The sequence below is a fragment of the Sturnira hondurensis genome, unplaced genomic scaffold, assembly GCF_014824575.4.
Source record: "Sturnira hondurensis isolate 20B ecotype Veracruz unplaced genomic scaffold, ASM1482457v3 Scaffold0006496, whole genome shotgun sequence".
NCBI classification, from domain to species: domain Eukaryota; kingdom Metazoa; phylum Chordata; class Mammalia; order Chiroptera; family Phyllostomidae; genus Sturnira; species Sturnira hondurensis.
Window position 1 is genome coordinate 16,249,727 of NW_028079127.1, and position 17,621 is coordinate 16,267,347.

Consider the following 17,621-nt stretch of genomic DNA (forward strand, 5'->3'; position numbering starts at 1 on the left):
ACGCACGCGTGACCACCGAGCTCCACGCTCAGGGCACCTGCTTGTCCAACAGTTTTTGGTCAAACACATGACACCATCAGAGCTCCTAATTCGCCTTGTAGCAGCCCACACGTAGCCAAATGGTAAACCCAGAGATGCCGAACTTGGTGGACTGCAAGTGCTCTGAGAGCCACTAAGCTCCATAAAGCTAACTGAGAAAGGCAGTTTTCACATTCTGACCTCACCCGACACTTACTTACTTAGGGTTGGAACAAGCGGGTTTGCGCCTGCTTTCGTCTGCGCGGCTTTCTCTCTGCGTCTGTGTGGACGGACGCGTAGACACAAGTGGCCCCCGTTCCGGGAAGGGTGTGCGGATGCTAACTTGGCTCGTGCCGCTCTCGGGAACCACTCAGGGAAATGGGTGTGTCTGAAGGAAAGTTGCAGAGGATCATCGACCCTGAGAGACGAGCAGCGCTCGCTGACAGACCTGCGACCTCGGGGGTGGCGGGCAGAGCCGGGGCACAGCCTCGGCTCCCGCCCCCGAATTCACGTGCAGGCTGCAGGCGCCAGCCACAGGGCCCCCTGCCGTGGGCCTGGAGGGTCCTGACGACAGGACCCGGGCAGCCCCCACTCCCCAGGCCACCCAGGGGTTCGTGTTGTGGGCCGAACCGAAGGGTCCCAGTGAACGTGGATCCAGAACCGTGCTGTCCGCCCGCCAGCAGGCGCAGCTGGGAAAGGTCTGGGCTGGTGTGGGGCCCCGGGCTTTCCTACTTTGGGGGCTGCAGCCAGTCTCCCCACTTTGTCCTTCTCCCTGTCTGTAAAGTGAGAATAACTCTCTCCCACCTGTATCTATGAAGTTACCGTAAATACATGAGTGTGAAGAGACTCCGACGTTCGTGCTGCTGTGCGTGTGAGTGTGCGGTGTCTGGCTCAAGCTCAGCAAGTCCGAGGTACGACAATGCTGGGGGCACGTGCACACTTACCTGAGTGCCGAGGGCATCGGAATGGGTTTAGACATCACTTTCTGTGTGTTTAGCAATAGTCACCGATTTGACTTAAAGCCCCAGGTCATGCTTCTGAAAACGGTGTACATGAGGTAACGTTCATTTGTATAAAAATGAATTCTTTCTTTTTTTTTGGCTTTTTCTCATTTCTGATATTAAGTAATAAGTCCTTTTGAATGTACTCTCGTATACCTATGGGTTTGTGGGCACAGAGATATGTCTCCGGAATGTGGAGCTGAAAAGTTGGTTTGCAAGGCCAACCTCAATTTTTAGTGCGACTCATCCAGTGAAAAAAGAGAAAGTCCCGTCTCGTCCATCTTCCCTGTACCTAATGAAAAAGCCGATTGCAAAACAAGAAGATTGACTAGTAGCAATAATCTTGGTATTCTGGGGATAAAAATCTCCGCCGAAGCCCAAGCATTAGGAAAGGCCCAGAACATGTTTCAAGGGTAATGTGTGACTGTGGGTCTAACGGGCAGCAGGGGTCGAATGGCGGTCACACACGTTCGGCCAGCCTGACCCACGCCAGGAGTCCCAGTCCCGACGGCTGATACTGACGCCGTGAAACCGCAGGGACCTCCGTGCGCTCCCCGGCTGAGGAAGCAGGGCTTCACCCACGGGGCACAAACCAGAGCTGCCTGCCAGTCACTGCCCCCCAAAGCAGCCCACGGTCAGCAGTGCACGGACAGATGGTGAGCGACCGGAGCCCCACCTGCGGCGGGAACCTGAACCCTGATCATCGGCCCCCTGCTCATCGGCCTTTCTCCGTCTGAGTGACCCCTGCCTCTCCAGTGTTTCTTGGAATCTCCTCCCACCTAAACATCTCACGTTCTAGTCCTGGACCGAGAACAAGATACGCACGTTCGGTGAATCGGCTGGCCCACTGGTGTGAGAAGACCCACGAGTGCACAGGGAAGCTGCTGCCGGCAGACACACCACTCCGCCCTTCTCCAAGCTGGTCTCTAGTGGCTGCCACCAATGGCCCTCAGCCCTGAGTGGGGGGAGTGGGTCCCGTCTCAGTGTGGATGGAATTGCCCCTCCCCTCTGTCTGCAGAGGGTCTTTGAAGGTAGACAGCAGAGCTGAAATCATGGGATGTCAAGAACAGCAAAGGAACTGGGAGGACTGTTCTCATGGGGAGGGGGGCCCATTACTGGGCGAGGCGGCCCCAGGCGTGGTCCCCAAGGCTAATCTCTGCTAAGACCCACTCTGAGCTCTCCTGTGTAACGTTCGTCCCTGTCACTTAGCCAGAGTTGCGGTCGTGGTGTCCGACCTTCAAAGGGCAGGTCCACAGGGGAGAGGGGACACCAATAAATGTGTCCTAGAAATTCTGCCCCCAAGCCCACAGCCGGCAGTCACTAGTCACACAAAGTCTGGTGGTCCTGTGTCCCACCCAGGTCTGCCCTGGGACTCGGAACGTAGTGGGGAGGCCGTGGGGGTGCTGGTGGGAGTGGGGCGCAGGCCTGCAAAGGGGCGATCAGTCCTCCCAGGGTGACGGGGCTGCTGAGGGCCTGTTCTCCCCACCTGATGGGAGGAGGCGCTCCGTGGAAGCAGCCCAGCCCCAGAGGACAGGGGGCAAACACACTCTTTATTTTGACTCGAATTGGGAGCAAATAAAGTGACCGCTATTCATGGAACTCCAGTGAGGTTAACGCTGCTGCTCACTCAGCCTTCGTCGCTGAGGAGCGGATGCAATGGCCGGTCCCTGGACCCGTCTGCCCCGGGGCCACTCTACAGAAGGGACGGCCCCTTCCCTCCAGGGGACGGTCCCCTCCCCAGGCCCCCCCAACCCCACACACTGTTAACAGCTCACGGCGCTGTTGCCTACATGTGGAGTCAGAGCAGGGTCCCAGTTCTGTCCCAGGTCACCCAAGCTCAGAGGGAGCAACACACGGAACAGTATCACACAGCCCGTGGGTGACCCTGTGTCCTGTGTGGCTCCGGGAAGCTGGTCATTCTCTGCGAGCCTCACTTTTTTCCTTGGTCATTAAAAAACCCAGAATGCTCCTTTCCCAGGGAGGGTCAGCGAACAGAGTGGCACTTCCATCTGCAGGAGCTCCCGGTGCGGCAGGAGGGCGGGTCCAGGCCGGAAGTTGAGGAATCCGGGCACCCTGGCTCTCTGCCCTGGGGGGTGTCATCGGCCCCCAGCCGGAGACACGCATTTGGAGAGAAGAACACCTTCAAAGGACAGGCCTGGCTGACGTTTTTGCAACTTCAGAAAGCCAGAGAACAGGCACTGCGGGCACTTCAGGGACTAAGGAGAAGGGCGTTCTGTTCCCAGATGGTCTTTCTTCTCTCCCCCTTTTGCTTCTGCTATTTTCAAGGCCCCAGCTGGTCGCTAGCAGAGCAAGTTCCCGGAGGTTTGCAGCCACAGTGTCGGCAGGCGACCCCTGGCTGGGTGGGGGCCAGGACTGCCTCGGGGAGCACACCCCAGGGGCAGGTGGATGGGAGAGAAGGCAGACGGCCCCGTTGTCCCGGGGCCGGACCATGAACCTCAGCCGAGGGGGACGGGGACCTGGGCATGGCCGGCCGCAGGCTCCCTCTCAGCCTGGGGCTCACCGGCTGTACTTCCGACCGACTGGCAGCAGCAGGGAGCCACGGACACTCCTGCGAAGATGCTTCTGTTCCAGGGAGGTCGGAAAATGCCCCCTCCCCCCATGCAGCAGAAACACACAGGCCGTCCCGTGTGGTCAGAGAACCCCTGACGGGCCCGAGAGCAGCGACACAGGGGCCAGTTGTCCAGATGGCTGTGCCTGAGGGAGGAACCATCTGCAGGGAATCCCATACGTCTGCCCCGGCCGGTCCGGTTCAGGGAGTGCTTTCAGCCCCCCGGAAGGTGACCCTACGGAAGTCTGGAGAGGTCAGCAGGGCAGGTGTCCCTGCCCCCATCTGTGGCAGGTCTGAGACACTCTCACTTGGCCAAACGACGCATGTGTCTTGTCCCCTCTGCGCAATGGAGAATCGACATCTCAGCTCCTCCGAACTGTGGTCCTCCCCCCTGCACCCTCCTCCTCGGGGTCATGTGGGCGCTCAGAGCGTTTCCAGGAGATGTGGTCACCTGCCTTCTGCAGCTGGGACATCGGCCCCCCAGGGGCTGAAGGGGTGCTTCGGTGGCATGTCCCGTGTCAGAGGTCGAGAAGGGCGGTCACAGAGAGGACCCCTGACCAGGGCTCTGCCCTTGAGCCCAGGTCTCACCACAGGTCCTGAACTTGACTGAGACGACCACTCACGTCCCTCACCTAAGAGAGGAGAGACTGGCCTACACTGTCCCCTTTGCTTCTTTCAATCCAAGAGTCTGATTTCTCAGCAGTTACAAAACCCATTTCCCCGCTCGGGTCTGCTTCAGCCAGACGCCCCTGCCCCGAGGCACAGGCGTGAGAGAGACGCTGTCCTGGGGACCACAGCTGGGGGCTCTGATGAAAAACAAGGTGGAAATGATTCTCACCGTCCCTGCGACAAACCTATGTGCCTTTTCCCGCGGCTGTTAACGAGGTAACACATAATCGCACCTCCTCCGAGGAGGAGTGAGGCTCCGCCTGAGGATGCCCTAATCACGCCGCGCCCCCAGCGCCCTCTGCCCTGACCGCCTGTTCCAACAGCCAGCATGGCCCTTCTGGTGAGTGACGGCTTCGCGTTCCAAAAACAAAACGTGTGAGGGCGGATTTAACTTGGTACTTGCGCCCAACTTGATGGCAGTGAGGTTTCCTAGTCTAAGCCAGAGGTTTCCAGACCATAAATACTTCATTTTTTAATTTATGAAGGGTTTAGTCCGATAACAAATGACTCCACCCAGGCCGAGGTTGGAGCTCTGTTGTAGAAACCATTAGGCACCCCTCTTTGGTCTGGCCCTGGGTTTTTATCGCATCGACATAAAACTGTGGGGCTCCCCGAAGACAAGGGATTTGGGATTTTAAACTTATCTGGTATAGTTAATTAACAGGTCCGTTAAAAATAACCGGGTGTTAGCACTGAGCATATTTGTTCTGACAGTGAGCACACCGTCCGCGCCTCCGCTATGGAATTCTTCGTGTCGAAGCCACGTCACTCTGTGTCGGGGAAGAACAAAGGCCACCGGTAGGGATGCACTTGCCACTCGGGCCGGACACTCGAGAGGGCAGCTGGCTGACATCCCACCCCCCGCCCCCACTCCCTCCCCCCGTGTTTAGACCCACCGCCAAGCCGTTCCGTGGCAGTCGCTTTTTCCCACGTCCACGGTGAGGAAATCACTCCAGTCAGCAAGTGGGGGGCGGGAATCATCCGTCTGTCACTGGTCCCGAGGGTGTATCCACAGGGTGACGGGGCCTCGGGGTGAGAGAACTGGGTGAGAATCGCTCCCCACGCTGTCCCGGCCCCTGAGGGGGACATGTCCGGTCACCGGGCATTCTCTGTGGTTCTGTGGTTGGGGGGGGCACCAGTGAGGAGTCCCCGGGAGCCCATGGCCATCCGCTCAGGCTTTTTATTCCTGCACAGGCCCACATTCCTGGTGCCCCGAGAACTGGAAAGCTCTGTACAAAAGAAAATGAACAGCGAAGTCCTCTCGTTTCTGGTCCCTCCCCCTGCGTCTCACTGGGCCAGTGGCAGCAAAGGGTGAGGACCCCTCCCTGGTCCCCGCTGCCTGAGGTCGAGCCCAGGCGGAGCCTCCCCGGACATCCCTGGTTGGCTGGCAGCGGTGCCCCCTCTGCAAACTGCCCAGTGGTTGAGGGCCAGGGGGTAGACGGAGGCGTGCCTTCCCATGGCTAAGAAAGGGCTGCTCTGTCCCCAAGAACCTGCTAGTGAGGCCTGGCCTGGATCGTGAGTGTGGGCACAGGCTCCCGGTCCCAGGAACTGTTTCTGGATTCTCCCACCTGCCTTCTGGGGTCAGGTTCTCACCCAGGACACCAGGCACGGAGAGGCCACTGTGGGCCAGGACGCTCACAGGCTGGAGGGCCGTCAGAATGCGAGACCCACTCTTCCTGCCAAGCACGTGGTGTTCTTGCTGAGACTGGAGACGCGGGTGAGGGGGACACAGGTCCACCGTCCTTCGCCTGTGCACTTGCAGCCGAGTGCCTCGGACCAGGGCCAGAAGGTGTAGGTCCGTGAGGGTCAGGCGGTCACTGTTTCCAGGTTCAAGGCCACCTTGCCTCTGTCACCACTGTTCACCTCGGCCATTGTAGCACCAAGGAGGCTGATGACCATTCGTGAACGCAGTGTTGGATCCGGTCCCCGTGACCCTCCATCTCCCAAGACAGGCAGTGGACCGAAGCTCTCGGTACTTGGAAACCAAGACGGCAGCTAAGACGCCCCCTTCTCCGGGCCGCAGCGCTTGGCGAACCTCGCGGGACACCAACTGCTTGGACGTCTTGCTGGAGCGCCGAGGAGCTTCCCGAAGACCCAGCTGGCTCCGTTCACCCGCCGCCTCCTTCCTGCTGCCTCGCAGCCGTCCTTACAGTGCAAGGGACCCAGAACTACTTCCTGTGGCTGCCTCGTGTGGCCCTGACCCGCTGAGAGTTTCCTGGCTGAACGCTGCCGCCCCACCTTGCTGGGAGAGCACGACCAGGTTCTGCAGCTCTGGGTTGCTCTCATTGGGCCGCAGAATTCTGCCTCCTCGGGCGACTGAAACTTTGAAGACATGGAACTTCTACAAATGGCAGCTGACGCATAAATATGAGCCGCCGAGGCCCTCTTCCCGAGCTTCTCGAAATGAGAGGTCTCCTGGGCTTCGCCCTCATTACGGGGCGTTGATAAGCAATCAGGTGCCAAAGGGCAATATTTGCTAGGAAATTATACGCCGGGTCGAATCACACAGGCTCAGAATATGAGCACTGGGAGGAATCTAAAGGTCATCGCTAGGTCAAACCCTCCCATTCTCCCAGGAGAAGACTGTCAATCAATGCAGTTGTCAGTGAGTCGTCCAGAGCTGCTCAGACAGGCTGGCTGCCAGACGCCCCCCCCCGCCCCCGCACACACACTCACTGCGTGACCGTAAGCTGTGCGCTGCACACCGCCCCGCATGTTGCGGGTGAGAGTTACGTCCGACCGCGTCTTGGAGGTTCCGTATGGTGGGACCTTTGATGAGCACAGAGCTCAAGGGGTCAGCATCACGTCAGCTTGTCTGGAGTCTTGAAGAAAAGTGTCACAGAAATTCAGGGTGAGGACTGAATGAACCAGTCGTTCATTTCTGGCTGAGGGACCAAAACACAACGCAGCCTGGATGAGGCAAACGTTTTGTCTTGCTGGCTCACCTCCGGAATTCCAGGGATTTAAGCTACAGGGGGTCATGACTTCATGACATCGGGGGTGACTAGAGGGTTTGGATGGTGGGTCACCCCCAGGAAGGGGGAAGGACACGACCCTGAGTTGTTGAAGCAGAGCTCGTTTTTTGGAGATGTCAGGGAGGGAAGGGCCTGCGGGGGTGCCCCAGGGACATAGGACAGATGTCCTGGGTGTGCAGGAAGCAGATTATCTACGGCAACCGGGGTGGGTGGGGGCAGCCAGGTTTCCTGGGCTTCTGGGAGATTGGAGAGGGTTTGAATAGTTCCACCAGCCGGGGATGAAGAGGCCTCTCCTGGCGGGTAGGCATCTGGAGGCCTCCGGAAATTGGGTTTATGTGCCTTACAACCCAGGGGGTTGGCTCCCATGAGGGAGTATCGGGGGCGGGGCCTCAGCAACCTGTCTGCCTTCAGGAAGTGGCAGGTTTTGGTCGTGTCTTCCAAACTGGGTCAGGACAGCATGTGGGAAGTAATGCAGATCCATCAGCTGAGTTGACCGTCCATGTGATTCACCTTGGAAACTTGGACGTTGAGGCTGGGCTGGGGAAGGGCACTAACCGGGCCACGGCGTTTGGGTAACTAGAATCTGTGCAGGGAAGTGGGATGCCTGGGTAAGCTACCAGGAAGCGGGTTCTACCGGGGTTGTGGGCACCGAGGGGTTCTGGGCAGGTCTGAGCACCCCTGTGGGGACCCCGCAGGATTAAGGGCAGAGTGCCCAGACTGGGGACCCGTGAGCCCACACCTGCGTAGTGGCCGAGTGCGCAGGTGGGAAGGCACGGCCGGAAGCTCAGCATCTGCGGCCCTGATCGCCCATCCGAGGAATTCCGGGGTTCCCGTGATGGGGAGTCAGCAACGGCTCTAGAATATGGGACAGACCTTTGTTCAGGAAGGTCCTTTTGGCTGTGACATTCACAGGAGTAGAAAGGACAAGGGACCAGAGGCAGGAGGACTATCCAGAGACCCAAGTTTCTCCATCTTTGGTGCCACTGAGCTCGTCAAGACCCTCATCACCCCTTTCTCGGACATCGTCACCTCTTAATCTACCTGTCTGAGCCCAGTTTGCACACACCTCACAGACTGTGCCTTTTATTTCAATGTGTTACCGTGTTTACCGCGTGTAACTACTTACCAGTGTGTGTGTGTGTGCGTGTGTGTGTGTGTGTGTGTGTGTGTGTGGTTTTGCTGTCTTGTGTTATTAAGAGTCTGCAAGACCTGAGGGTAGGAAAGAAGGGTTCCGGGCTCACCTCTTGCAGAGAATGGAGGTAAATACGCACACGTGCCTACAGGGGTAGTTGTTGGAACACTGTAAGGGAGTAACTGTGTATAGAATGAGAGTTCACTTCAATGGGAAGAGCCGGAATCTCCGGATTCGGAGGAAAGGGACAGGTGAGGTGAGACGAGAGAGACTTGGTGAAGGACGGTGACAAGTCAATGCGCTGCTGACCTGGGTGTTGTTTACTTCGCCTTTGATGTTTATTCCTTGTTTAAACTTGAAGGCATGAAACTAGATATCAAAACATTTACATTTAGTAGGATGATTGTTTTTGACTGAAGCTGAAGTAACTAGTACCAGAAAGAAACAAAAGCTTCTTAAAATTTAAAAATACTGTGTATCAGAAAATGATCAAAGTATCATCACTTACGAGCATTACAGTTAAAATCCGCACACTTCCAGAAAGTTTCAAAGTTGCAAGAAAATATTTCCACTAAATTAAAAGTTGACAAAGGGTTTTATCATTTGAAACACAATAATTTCATCAAACGTGGCCTGTGTGACTTTATTCTGAATGTATTCTGCACTTTTTTGAGGTTATGAGCCTCTTATTAAATTTCTCTCTGGGAATAAAGGCCAAAGAAACACTTGACCTGATATTCATTTATCATTGGAGAGTGTAAATGTCAAAATAAATTAGAGAAAACTATGATGTAATCCCATAGGAAGAGTATGCCCATACTTGAAAGATAAGACTTCCAGAAACTGATTTCCTACAGAAATATTGTAGCACTGTATTCATTGTACTTCTAGTAAATTTAGGAAGAATAATGTTTCCTAATGAGTATGTTATATATCTATAGTATATTGTATAATATTGTGATACAATAAAGTATGTAATATATTAGGAAAGGTAATGCTTTCTAATGAACATATTCTCAACAATATTGACACAATCACTATTGATGTTGTTTTCATTTGTGTGAATAAAATGTTGAAAAATCCATGAGATGTACAAATTCATGGTTAATAGAAGGGAGCAATAGTTTATCTCATTCCTAATGGGGTGAAAGCAACAATAAAAGCCAACAACAGAATTGCACGAGTTGGTTAAATGTGTGTTTTAATTTTCTGTAACATTTCTAGAGCAACTGGACTTCAAATTATACTCATGAACGTTTTAACCCTCGTGGAACACATTCTGTATAATTTCCTTCCAATCCATTAGCTGCTGCCGCAGATTTGACGGCAAGAGAAATGTACCTCCGAGGTGTGAATTGAAATCAGGGAGCTTTGCAAAATGCACGAGCGTGTAAAACCTAGAACGCCAGCTGCGCTCTCTCGGACAATGCCGTGTTAATAGTAGATGAAAGTGCGACACTTCCACGCGCTTTAAATCCCGCACGCCCGCGCATTTGGGGGTTCACGGCGGTTTTGTGCTTCCAGGTTCTCGGGAGACTGACGGGGAAGCCGCCTTCTCCAGGCTTGTTCCGTGGGAGGAGCTTCGGCTACGGCTGCCGCCAGTGAACATGAGGTCGCTATGGAGACTGGTCCTTCTGCTGCCGCTCATCCCGGCCTGTGCAGGTAGAGTCTTCTATTATTGCAAAGTCTGATTGATAATCTATTGGCGACTCATTTTTTCCACAGGTGATGCAATTTTCAAACGCGTAATACTCATGTTACTGGAAGGACTGAGTGGTAAAATTGTGGCCAATGTAGGAGTTTAAGCTTTTAAAGAATGTATCAAGTGCTAATTTTCAACAGAACTAAGATTATTCTAGTTATAAATTGTCAACTTTGAAAGTTTTATAGGAAAGAACGTGACTAAGTGATTTTGTCATTATGAACATTGTAGAATAGTTTCTTTTTATTGTCATTATAGTAAACTCTTCAATAGTCGCAGTTAAAATTATATTTTTCCTCAAATTCAGAAATTGCTATGGTAAAGGAGCCATACTGACATGGAAGGAAAAGTGACGTAGAACGTTAGATCGGAGCTAGATTAACTTTTGCACTTTTTTTTCCATTTCAATGACACACGGTTTCATTCAAGCTGAATATATTAGCGTCTGCATGTTGGTCAGCTTCGACTTCGTAACAGGCTGCCCCAAATCCGCGTGGATGGAAACAACAAATAACCGTGCACCTGGTCGGCGAGTCTGTAAGCTGACAATTCAGAATGGCTTCAGCGGGCTGTTCTTTTGGTTTTGCAGGGTGCCTGACACCTGCAGTCTGCTCCCGGGTCACCTGGCACGTCCGGGACATTCCCCGCCGAGGCGTTGGGGCTGCCACCACACTGGCCCTCTCGCCCTCTGGGATTCTGAGCGCTTCCTCTCGGTGCCTGTGTGGGGCTCCAGCCGAAGTCAGGTGTGGGCCGAGTTTCTCAATGTCAAGGCCTGTAATTGACCAGGGTCCTTTCTTGTGCATTCTTCTCACCGGCGCCAGTCACCCAGCCAGTCCACATTCAAGGGTACGGACGTATGTCCCATCTCTTGTTAGAAGCTTCCAGGTGGCACTGTGGAGGGGTGGGGGGGGGTCATAAAGGGACAATAGCGCTATCTTTGTAAAGAAGCAGCTGCTGTCTGTTAAGATCACGGCACGCTATTCCCAGCTGGCAAGCTCGCTGGGGTGAGAGGTCACAGGGTGTGGACAGAAACTAGGTCACGGACTGTCAGAGCAGCCCCGCCCCATCTCACCACATGGCTCCCCACCAGCTGTGCCGCGGCCGCTGTCCAAGTTCTGGGTACTCGCCACAGAGCAGGAAGGTATTGGGGGAAACACGGGAACGGATGACGACTCGCCCGCCAGAAGCACCGTGATGGTAAGAACCACGCACTTAAACAGCAGTTCCGAGAAGTGGAAAGAAATCAACCCTTAGAACCAGAAACCACACAAATAAAGGAATTTTTACCCCTGAGAATCCGTGGCTAGCGCCACAGTCATATTTATTCAAGTCATTGTGTCACTTGCAACTCTAGCAAAGACTCAAGGTAAAATGATAATGGCCTTTTTTTTTTTTTTTTGGTAGTAGATAGAAAAAGACAGACTCATCAAAGTGCCCCCAAATTCTCCACGTGTGAATAAGATTTCTATTTCTACACCCAGGTCTCAGCTTCCTATAAAATTTTCACATTAACATTTAGCCCTCTGAATGTGTACATTGAATCAGCACAGTGTCTCTGAAAGACCTTTCACGCTAAATTAAAATAAATGATTGTTTTCGGAACACCCATCAGGTCTGAGAAAGTCCCCAGTTCTTCTGCTAATTTCTAGTTATTTAAATTGGATGCGATTCAACATGTCCTTTTGCTTTATTCTAAAGGGGGGGAAATAATCGCGCATCTTTGGTGCACAATTTCCCTCTGAAAGAGCAGGCTGGACCCCTTTTCAAAAGCCACAGCTACTTCAATAAGGTCGTCTTAGCCCGCGGTGGCCCCAGAGGGGAGGGCACTGCTCACACAGGGAATCTGTGGCTCCCTCCTCCCCATTGGCAGATTCCGCGTTAGTTTTTTAAATGGCTCCAGCCCTGGTCTAGCACCTTCATGGTGGGCAGTGGCTGGAGCCTCTGCCGGGAACCGTGGTCCACCCAGGCGCATGGTAGGAGGCTGGAATATTTTTGAAATGATGAGTGTTTAAAAGTTTGATTATTTTATTTTAGTATCTATAAATATTATAAGAAAAACTAAAGCCCTTTTCATTGAGAAATGTCATCATTAATAATATCCTTGGTAATTATTTCATCAATGTGTGTGGTAGGCTAAATAATTGCCCCTGAGAATATCTGGGTCCTAAAACCTGGAACCTGTGAATTTTACCTTAAAGTGCACATTGATTTGAGGACTCTGATGAAGGTAAAGACCTTGAGCTGTGTGCGGGGGCATCTTTTAGAATTTCTGGCTGGGGAGTCCCCGGAGGAAGGCAGGTGGAGGGGGCCCTGGAGCCAGGGCAGGGAGGGGCGTGAGGCTTCGTCACAGCTGCTGCGGCTGAGGGGACCTGGGCCGCGAGTGGGGGGTCCGGGCTCTGGGAGACAGAAAACACGGGGGAGCGGGTGCCCCCGCTCCAGCTTGCGGGGAAGTCGGCCATGGCTGGGGGTCCCCCCGGGGAAACCCATTTTGGATCTTAGACCAAAAGAACTGTGAGAAAGTGAATGTGCGCTGTTCCAAGCCGCCAAGTCCTGTGATTTTCACAGAAGCCCCAGGAAGTGAACACAGTGTGTTAATTTCTGCACTGGACTCTAGATCCGGGGGGGCAGACCGTGAGTCCTCCCGGGGCTGGGTGGGAATTCGGGAAACGTGTGCTGAACGAATGAATGAAAGAAGGAAGGAAGGAATTAATGCTTCAACGTTGGTGCTCTTATTTGGATTACCATCAACTAGAATAAAAACAGTCACGTAATTTCTCCTGAGAAAGAGCTGGTCCCATCTATTCCTGCACCGTCGTCCTTGTGTTAGGAGGTGACCGTCACAGGACTTGAGAGATGGGACTGTGGCATTGTTTAGAAGCTTCGGAAAGGCCCCGCCCATTTGCATGTCAAATCCACTCCGTCAGGACAGGGGTGCCCTCAGCTTCCGTCCCTGCTACTCCTCCACCAGCCAGCAGAGGCTCTGCACATATTCAGCGGGTGCGTCTGGGTGCCTCAGACGTGCCAGCCCCCAAGCTGGGCGTCGGCTTTCACCCACAAGTGGCTCGGTCCCTGCCGTGTTCCCCTGCAGCCTGAACTCGGAAACCAGCCAAGTCAGCAACTGCCGCAGAGAAAGGCAAGATGCTGCCCAAGGAACACAGGAGGGAGCAGGGAACGCCTGGTCTTTTTGTCCACCACCCAGTCCCTTTCTGCTTCCTGGTAAGAACAGCTGAGTTGGGGGAGAAGCCATCCCTTCCCATCAGTCTTTGCGGTTCACGTGAGTGGACGACCTCCCAGATCAGCTGACATGGGCCCCCCGCCCCCCTAACCACTCTGGCTGGTTCCAAATGTGGTTTATTTGGGCAAAGCCCTGAGTAGGGGCTGGCAGAGGTGTGGCGATGAAGGAAGAAGGCACCCAGCCCCTGAGTGGGGAGGGCCGGCCTGGAGAAAGCCACCGTGTTTGGATTGTCCCCAGGGGACTTTGAGTGACACAAGCCAGCAAGGTGCCCTTTCCCTGATGGAGGCTGATCTCCGTTGAGATGCCCCCCTACCCCGCCCGCCCCCACTGTTTCTGATAGAGAACGTTTGCTTTGGAGGTAAATTACTGGAGCTGCTGCGGTCGGGTTGGAAACAGAACCTGGGACCAGTGCCTGCTCGCTGCTGGGAGGAAGACACAGAACAAAAAGGGTGACAGGGCACCGTTTCTCCTGGGAGGAAAAGAGCGCTCCGGGAGATGTAACGCAGGCTCCGAGGGCTGACTCTGGCCCCCGACCATCTCTGGACCGTGTCTGGGTCTTGGGGCAGAAAAGCACGTTTCTGTTAACAGAACGATGCGGGGACCACACTGACTGACGAGCGGTGGGAACGTACAGCTCCAGGTCTGATCTTCTTCCTTCAGACGACGCACAGGAAGATTTCACGGGGGAGTGCTTTATTTTAAGGAAGCGTCACACGAAGTGGCTGGAGCAAATTTGCTATGGGTGGGATCAGAATTTTGGACTCTGGAACGTCCCTCGAGGGAGAACCCGGGTTGTGTTGCTGATGCGGGGTGGGGGGGGGCTCCAAGTTTCCCAGAGCGGCAAAGGGCTCAGAGTATGCCTGATGGTGTTCTTTCTCTAAGCTTTTGACTTCTTACGTAACGCTGGAGACATATAGGCTGATTTCGAAATTCAAGTTCTGAGCTGTCTGGGTTTTTTTAAAATGTTGGAGAAGCACTTGACTCCTGCAGTGAGCGTGACAACCAGCTACCGTGCATGCTCTGTGTGTGATGCCGTGTGCCGTACATGCAGTGGGTCACCGGCCTCGGGGAGAGCGTGGCCTCACACCCAGGGCCCCGTGGAGGGACAGCACCATGAAGGCACAGGGCTGGGTCAGAGCCTCAGCCTCAGTGAGAGGATGAATAGGCATCACTAGCTGTAAGAACTCCACTTCTGTGACTTTCAGTATTTATATCGTCTTAAGGATTCCTGCCTGATACATTCTCTTCTACTTTGTTATTTTAACACAAACCGTATTGTTTAAGTGGTAGACGTTTTAAACACGCTCTCGGCCCATCGATGTCCGTGGATCACGAGTGTGTTTGTCTGCAGTGGGCTGAGCTCTCGGGTACAAGTCCCGTGCAACTACGGCCCGACAGCTCAGGTGGTCAATCCTGCAGCGGCCCCAGCGGTTTGGCATGAGACTCGGCTTCGCCTCCTTCGAGGAGCTGAACCTGGACCCAGGCACGTCCTCGGCAGAACGGGATCCAGGCCTCCCTGGGCACCAGTGCGGGACGGTCGTCAGGCCTCAACGAGACGCTTCTCCCACGGAATCAGCTGCTCTCAGGACTAAGCTGAGACTAGAAATCGCAAGACGTCTTCCCTGTGCCATTTGCGTGTCACGTCCACTGACAAAGCACTTCCCTCCTTTTGAGAGCTTCTCCCAAGGCCTCGGTTCTCAGAACTTGGAACAGTTCTCGGGGGCAGCTTCTGCCGATAAAGAACACGCCCTGCTGGTCAGCGCTCTGACCCAGCTTGTGGTTCTAAGGACGGACCGGCCAGAAAGTGAACTGGGCGCGGAATCTGACCCCAGCCTGGTGGCCACCGAAGAACTGCTGAGCGTGTTCCCAGTGGCTTCAGCTTCCCTCTGTTTCAAACATTGCCTCCTACTGAATCAAGGACCAGAGAGAACGAGCTACCCAAGAGAGACAACCACAAGAGTGGGCCAGAGTCTCCTGAAAGAATTGGATGTCACAGACCGCAAAGCCACCCCCGGAGGCAGCAGCCATCAGGCTCCTTTGCTCGAGGGCCCGGGAGGGGTCAGGGGCGTCCCCAGGGATGAGAGTGATGAATGTGGACTGTGCCTCGGCCGCGCTCGGCCTCCGGCCTCCTGCAGATGGATGGTTAGCATAATGGTGCCTTTAGGAAGGAAGCACCAGGCTATATTTTTAAGCCAAGTGACATCTTTGCAATCTCTAATAGAGATGGCCCAATTTAGAAATGCTGAAAACACCATTTTTAATGCCATGCCTACTGATGGTGGGGGCTGCATGATTACCCAATCTCCCTGCAAGGCAATTGATTCTGAAACCTAATGAAACTGACTTCCAGGACTGGCAGCAACATAGGAAAACGTCTTCTGTCGTGTCCACGCGGGCAGATGGCATTCGGTCTCCGGACGAGGTAGTCTGGGAGCCTGTGGGCCCTTTGGGGAGGGAAGGTGGGCGACGGGGTTTTCAGCCTGAATCTCTGAGGGGTTTCCATGGAGCAAGATGCCGGGCAAGTTGGCTTCCCACGACCTCCCACCTCTGCTGCACAGAGGCGCCTCCGTTCAGGACACAAGGAGCAGCTGCCTTCCGACGCTCCGAGAAGTATCACAGGGGCCCCCGCTCAGGGCCTGTCTGCGAGCCGTGCAGGCGCCTGCAACAGAACTCTCTGTGGCTGGCTCCTCCCATGACACCCTCAGATCGGTCACCTGCATAGAGGGGCTTCCTCTCAGATCCGGCTGGGGTGGCACCATCCGGTCCCGTGCATGGCCCTGTCTGTCACCCTTCTCAGGCTTGCGACCATCTTCAGTGCGCGTGTCTCTGGCTGAAATGAGCTCAGGGGCACCTCTGTGTGTGCCGCGTCCATTTTCCGTCTGCATCCAGGGGCGTGTAGGTCCTGTGTGGCCATGGTCGTGCCAGCCATGTGTGTGCTGTGTGGCTGGTGCTCAGGGTAGGGCTGGCACTCGGGGAGCGTGCCGTGGACCTGTTCAAATAAAGGCCTGGCCTTTCCAAGTCAGCTCCCAGACTTTCTGGGGTGATCCAGGACCCCAAATACGTTTGGGTTGTTGGATCTTATGAGGACCCAGTTTTAAGCCTAAGTGTGTTAGTCACAGCAGAGCATCAGGCCCCAGATGGGCACTTTCTACTTTAAAAAAACATGTGGTAAATACTGAATGCACAAAGCTACTCCCAGGTGTTGAAGCTTGCTGATGCTCTTTGCCCCGGTTCCCTTGCCACAGGGTCGCACCATTTTGGCATCGCTGGTGCAGGGAGCCCAGTTCCACACGCAGCCAGGGCCAGTTTGGGGTTGTTAGGGAGCAGAGCCCGGCTGAGGCTGCGTGAGATGAAATCGGAACCTCTACAATGTGGTCTATGTTTTATCTCAAGATACAGTCGTTCCTTCCTGCCCAGTTTCATGGTTATCGGTCCACTCAGCCCCACAATCCTTTCCCCCAAGACTTTTCTAGACGCTTCCTCACTGCTGCCCTGGCTTCCAGGCACCGGCTGTACGCTGTCCGAGAGTGGTACTGACATGAGCTCCTATGCGCCCAGACCCTCGTAAAGACAGCTGACTCCGCCATTGCTCTGATTCCGCCGAGGCCTCTGCAGACCCCGTTTCCTAGGAGGGACCACGGTCTCATCAGGCATTCAAATTCCTTTTCCTTCCACAAACATCAAAAGTTCTCCAAGGATTCAGTTCCACCTAGGTTGTGAGCCCCGTGGGGTCCTTCCCGTGGGGCCGTCCTGCTCGTGAGACCTCCACCCAATTTGCCTGGCTCCCAAACCTCCGTCCAGGGGGGTGCCTGCCTCTGCGTGGCCCCCTCCTCAGCCTTTCTCAGCCAGTTCAAACTTGACCTCCACTCTGAACACCCCTCCAGCATAAAATGATTCCCCGTTCTCCTCGCCTCCATTGCATGAAGAGGAATGTTATCGCGTCCACCCCTTGGCTTGAAAGAGGTAATTTTTCTCAAATATAGTCTCACTCGGAGAACTCTGTAGCATTCACTCTTGTTGAAAATACGTGTATAATCATGGAATGCTCAGTTCCAAAGGGAAAATAAAGACCGACTCTTCGTATTTGATTAGTTCCGCCTGTACCTAGTGCTTTACAGTTTACAAAGTGCTTTATATACAGCGTTTCACCGGTGTTTGCAAGTGGGCAGGGAAGGCTTGTTATTTCTCTCCAGTAGCTGAAATGCAGAGGCAGGGGGTCATTAGGGGCCATGGAACCAGACAACGGCAGAGGTGACGGTGAGGACCCAACGCTCAGAGGGAGGCTTGTCTCACTGTTTACCCAGGACATCACTGCCCGAC

At 54.3% G+C, this 17,621-nt stretch overlaps 1 protein-coding gene across 1 annotated transcript in view; it reads left to right on the plus strand.

Annotated features, from left to right (window-relative positions):
- The window catches only part of CNTN6 (contactin 6), a 164,964-nt gene that overhangs the window by 26,554 nt on the left and 120,789 nt on the right, over positions 1-17,621 (plus strand). Inside the window, exons 4-9 of the mRNA XM_037049922.1 lie at positions 5,843-5,974; positions 6,210-6,408; positions 9,889-10,026; positions 11,157-11,263; positions 14,721-14,840; positions 15,003-15,170. Of these exons, the coding sequence (XP_036905817.1) occupies positions 5,843-5,974; positions 6,210-6,408; positions 9,889-10,026; positions 11,157-11,263; positions 14,721-14,840; positions 15,003-15,170 (864 nt within the window). The remainder of the gene's footprint in view (positions 1-5,842; positions 5,975-6,209; positions 6,409-9,888; positions 10,027-11,156; positions 11,264-14,720; positions 14,841-15,002; positions 15,171-17,621) is intronic.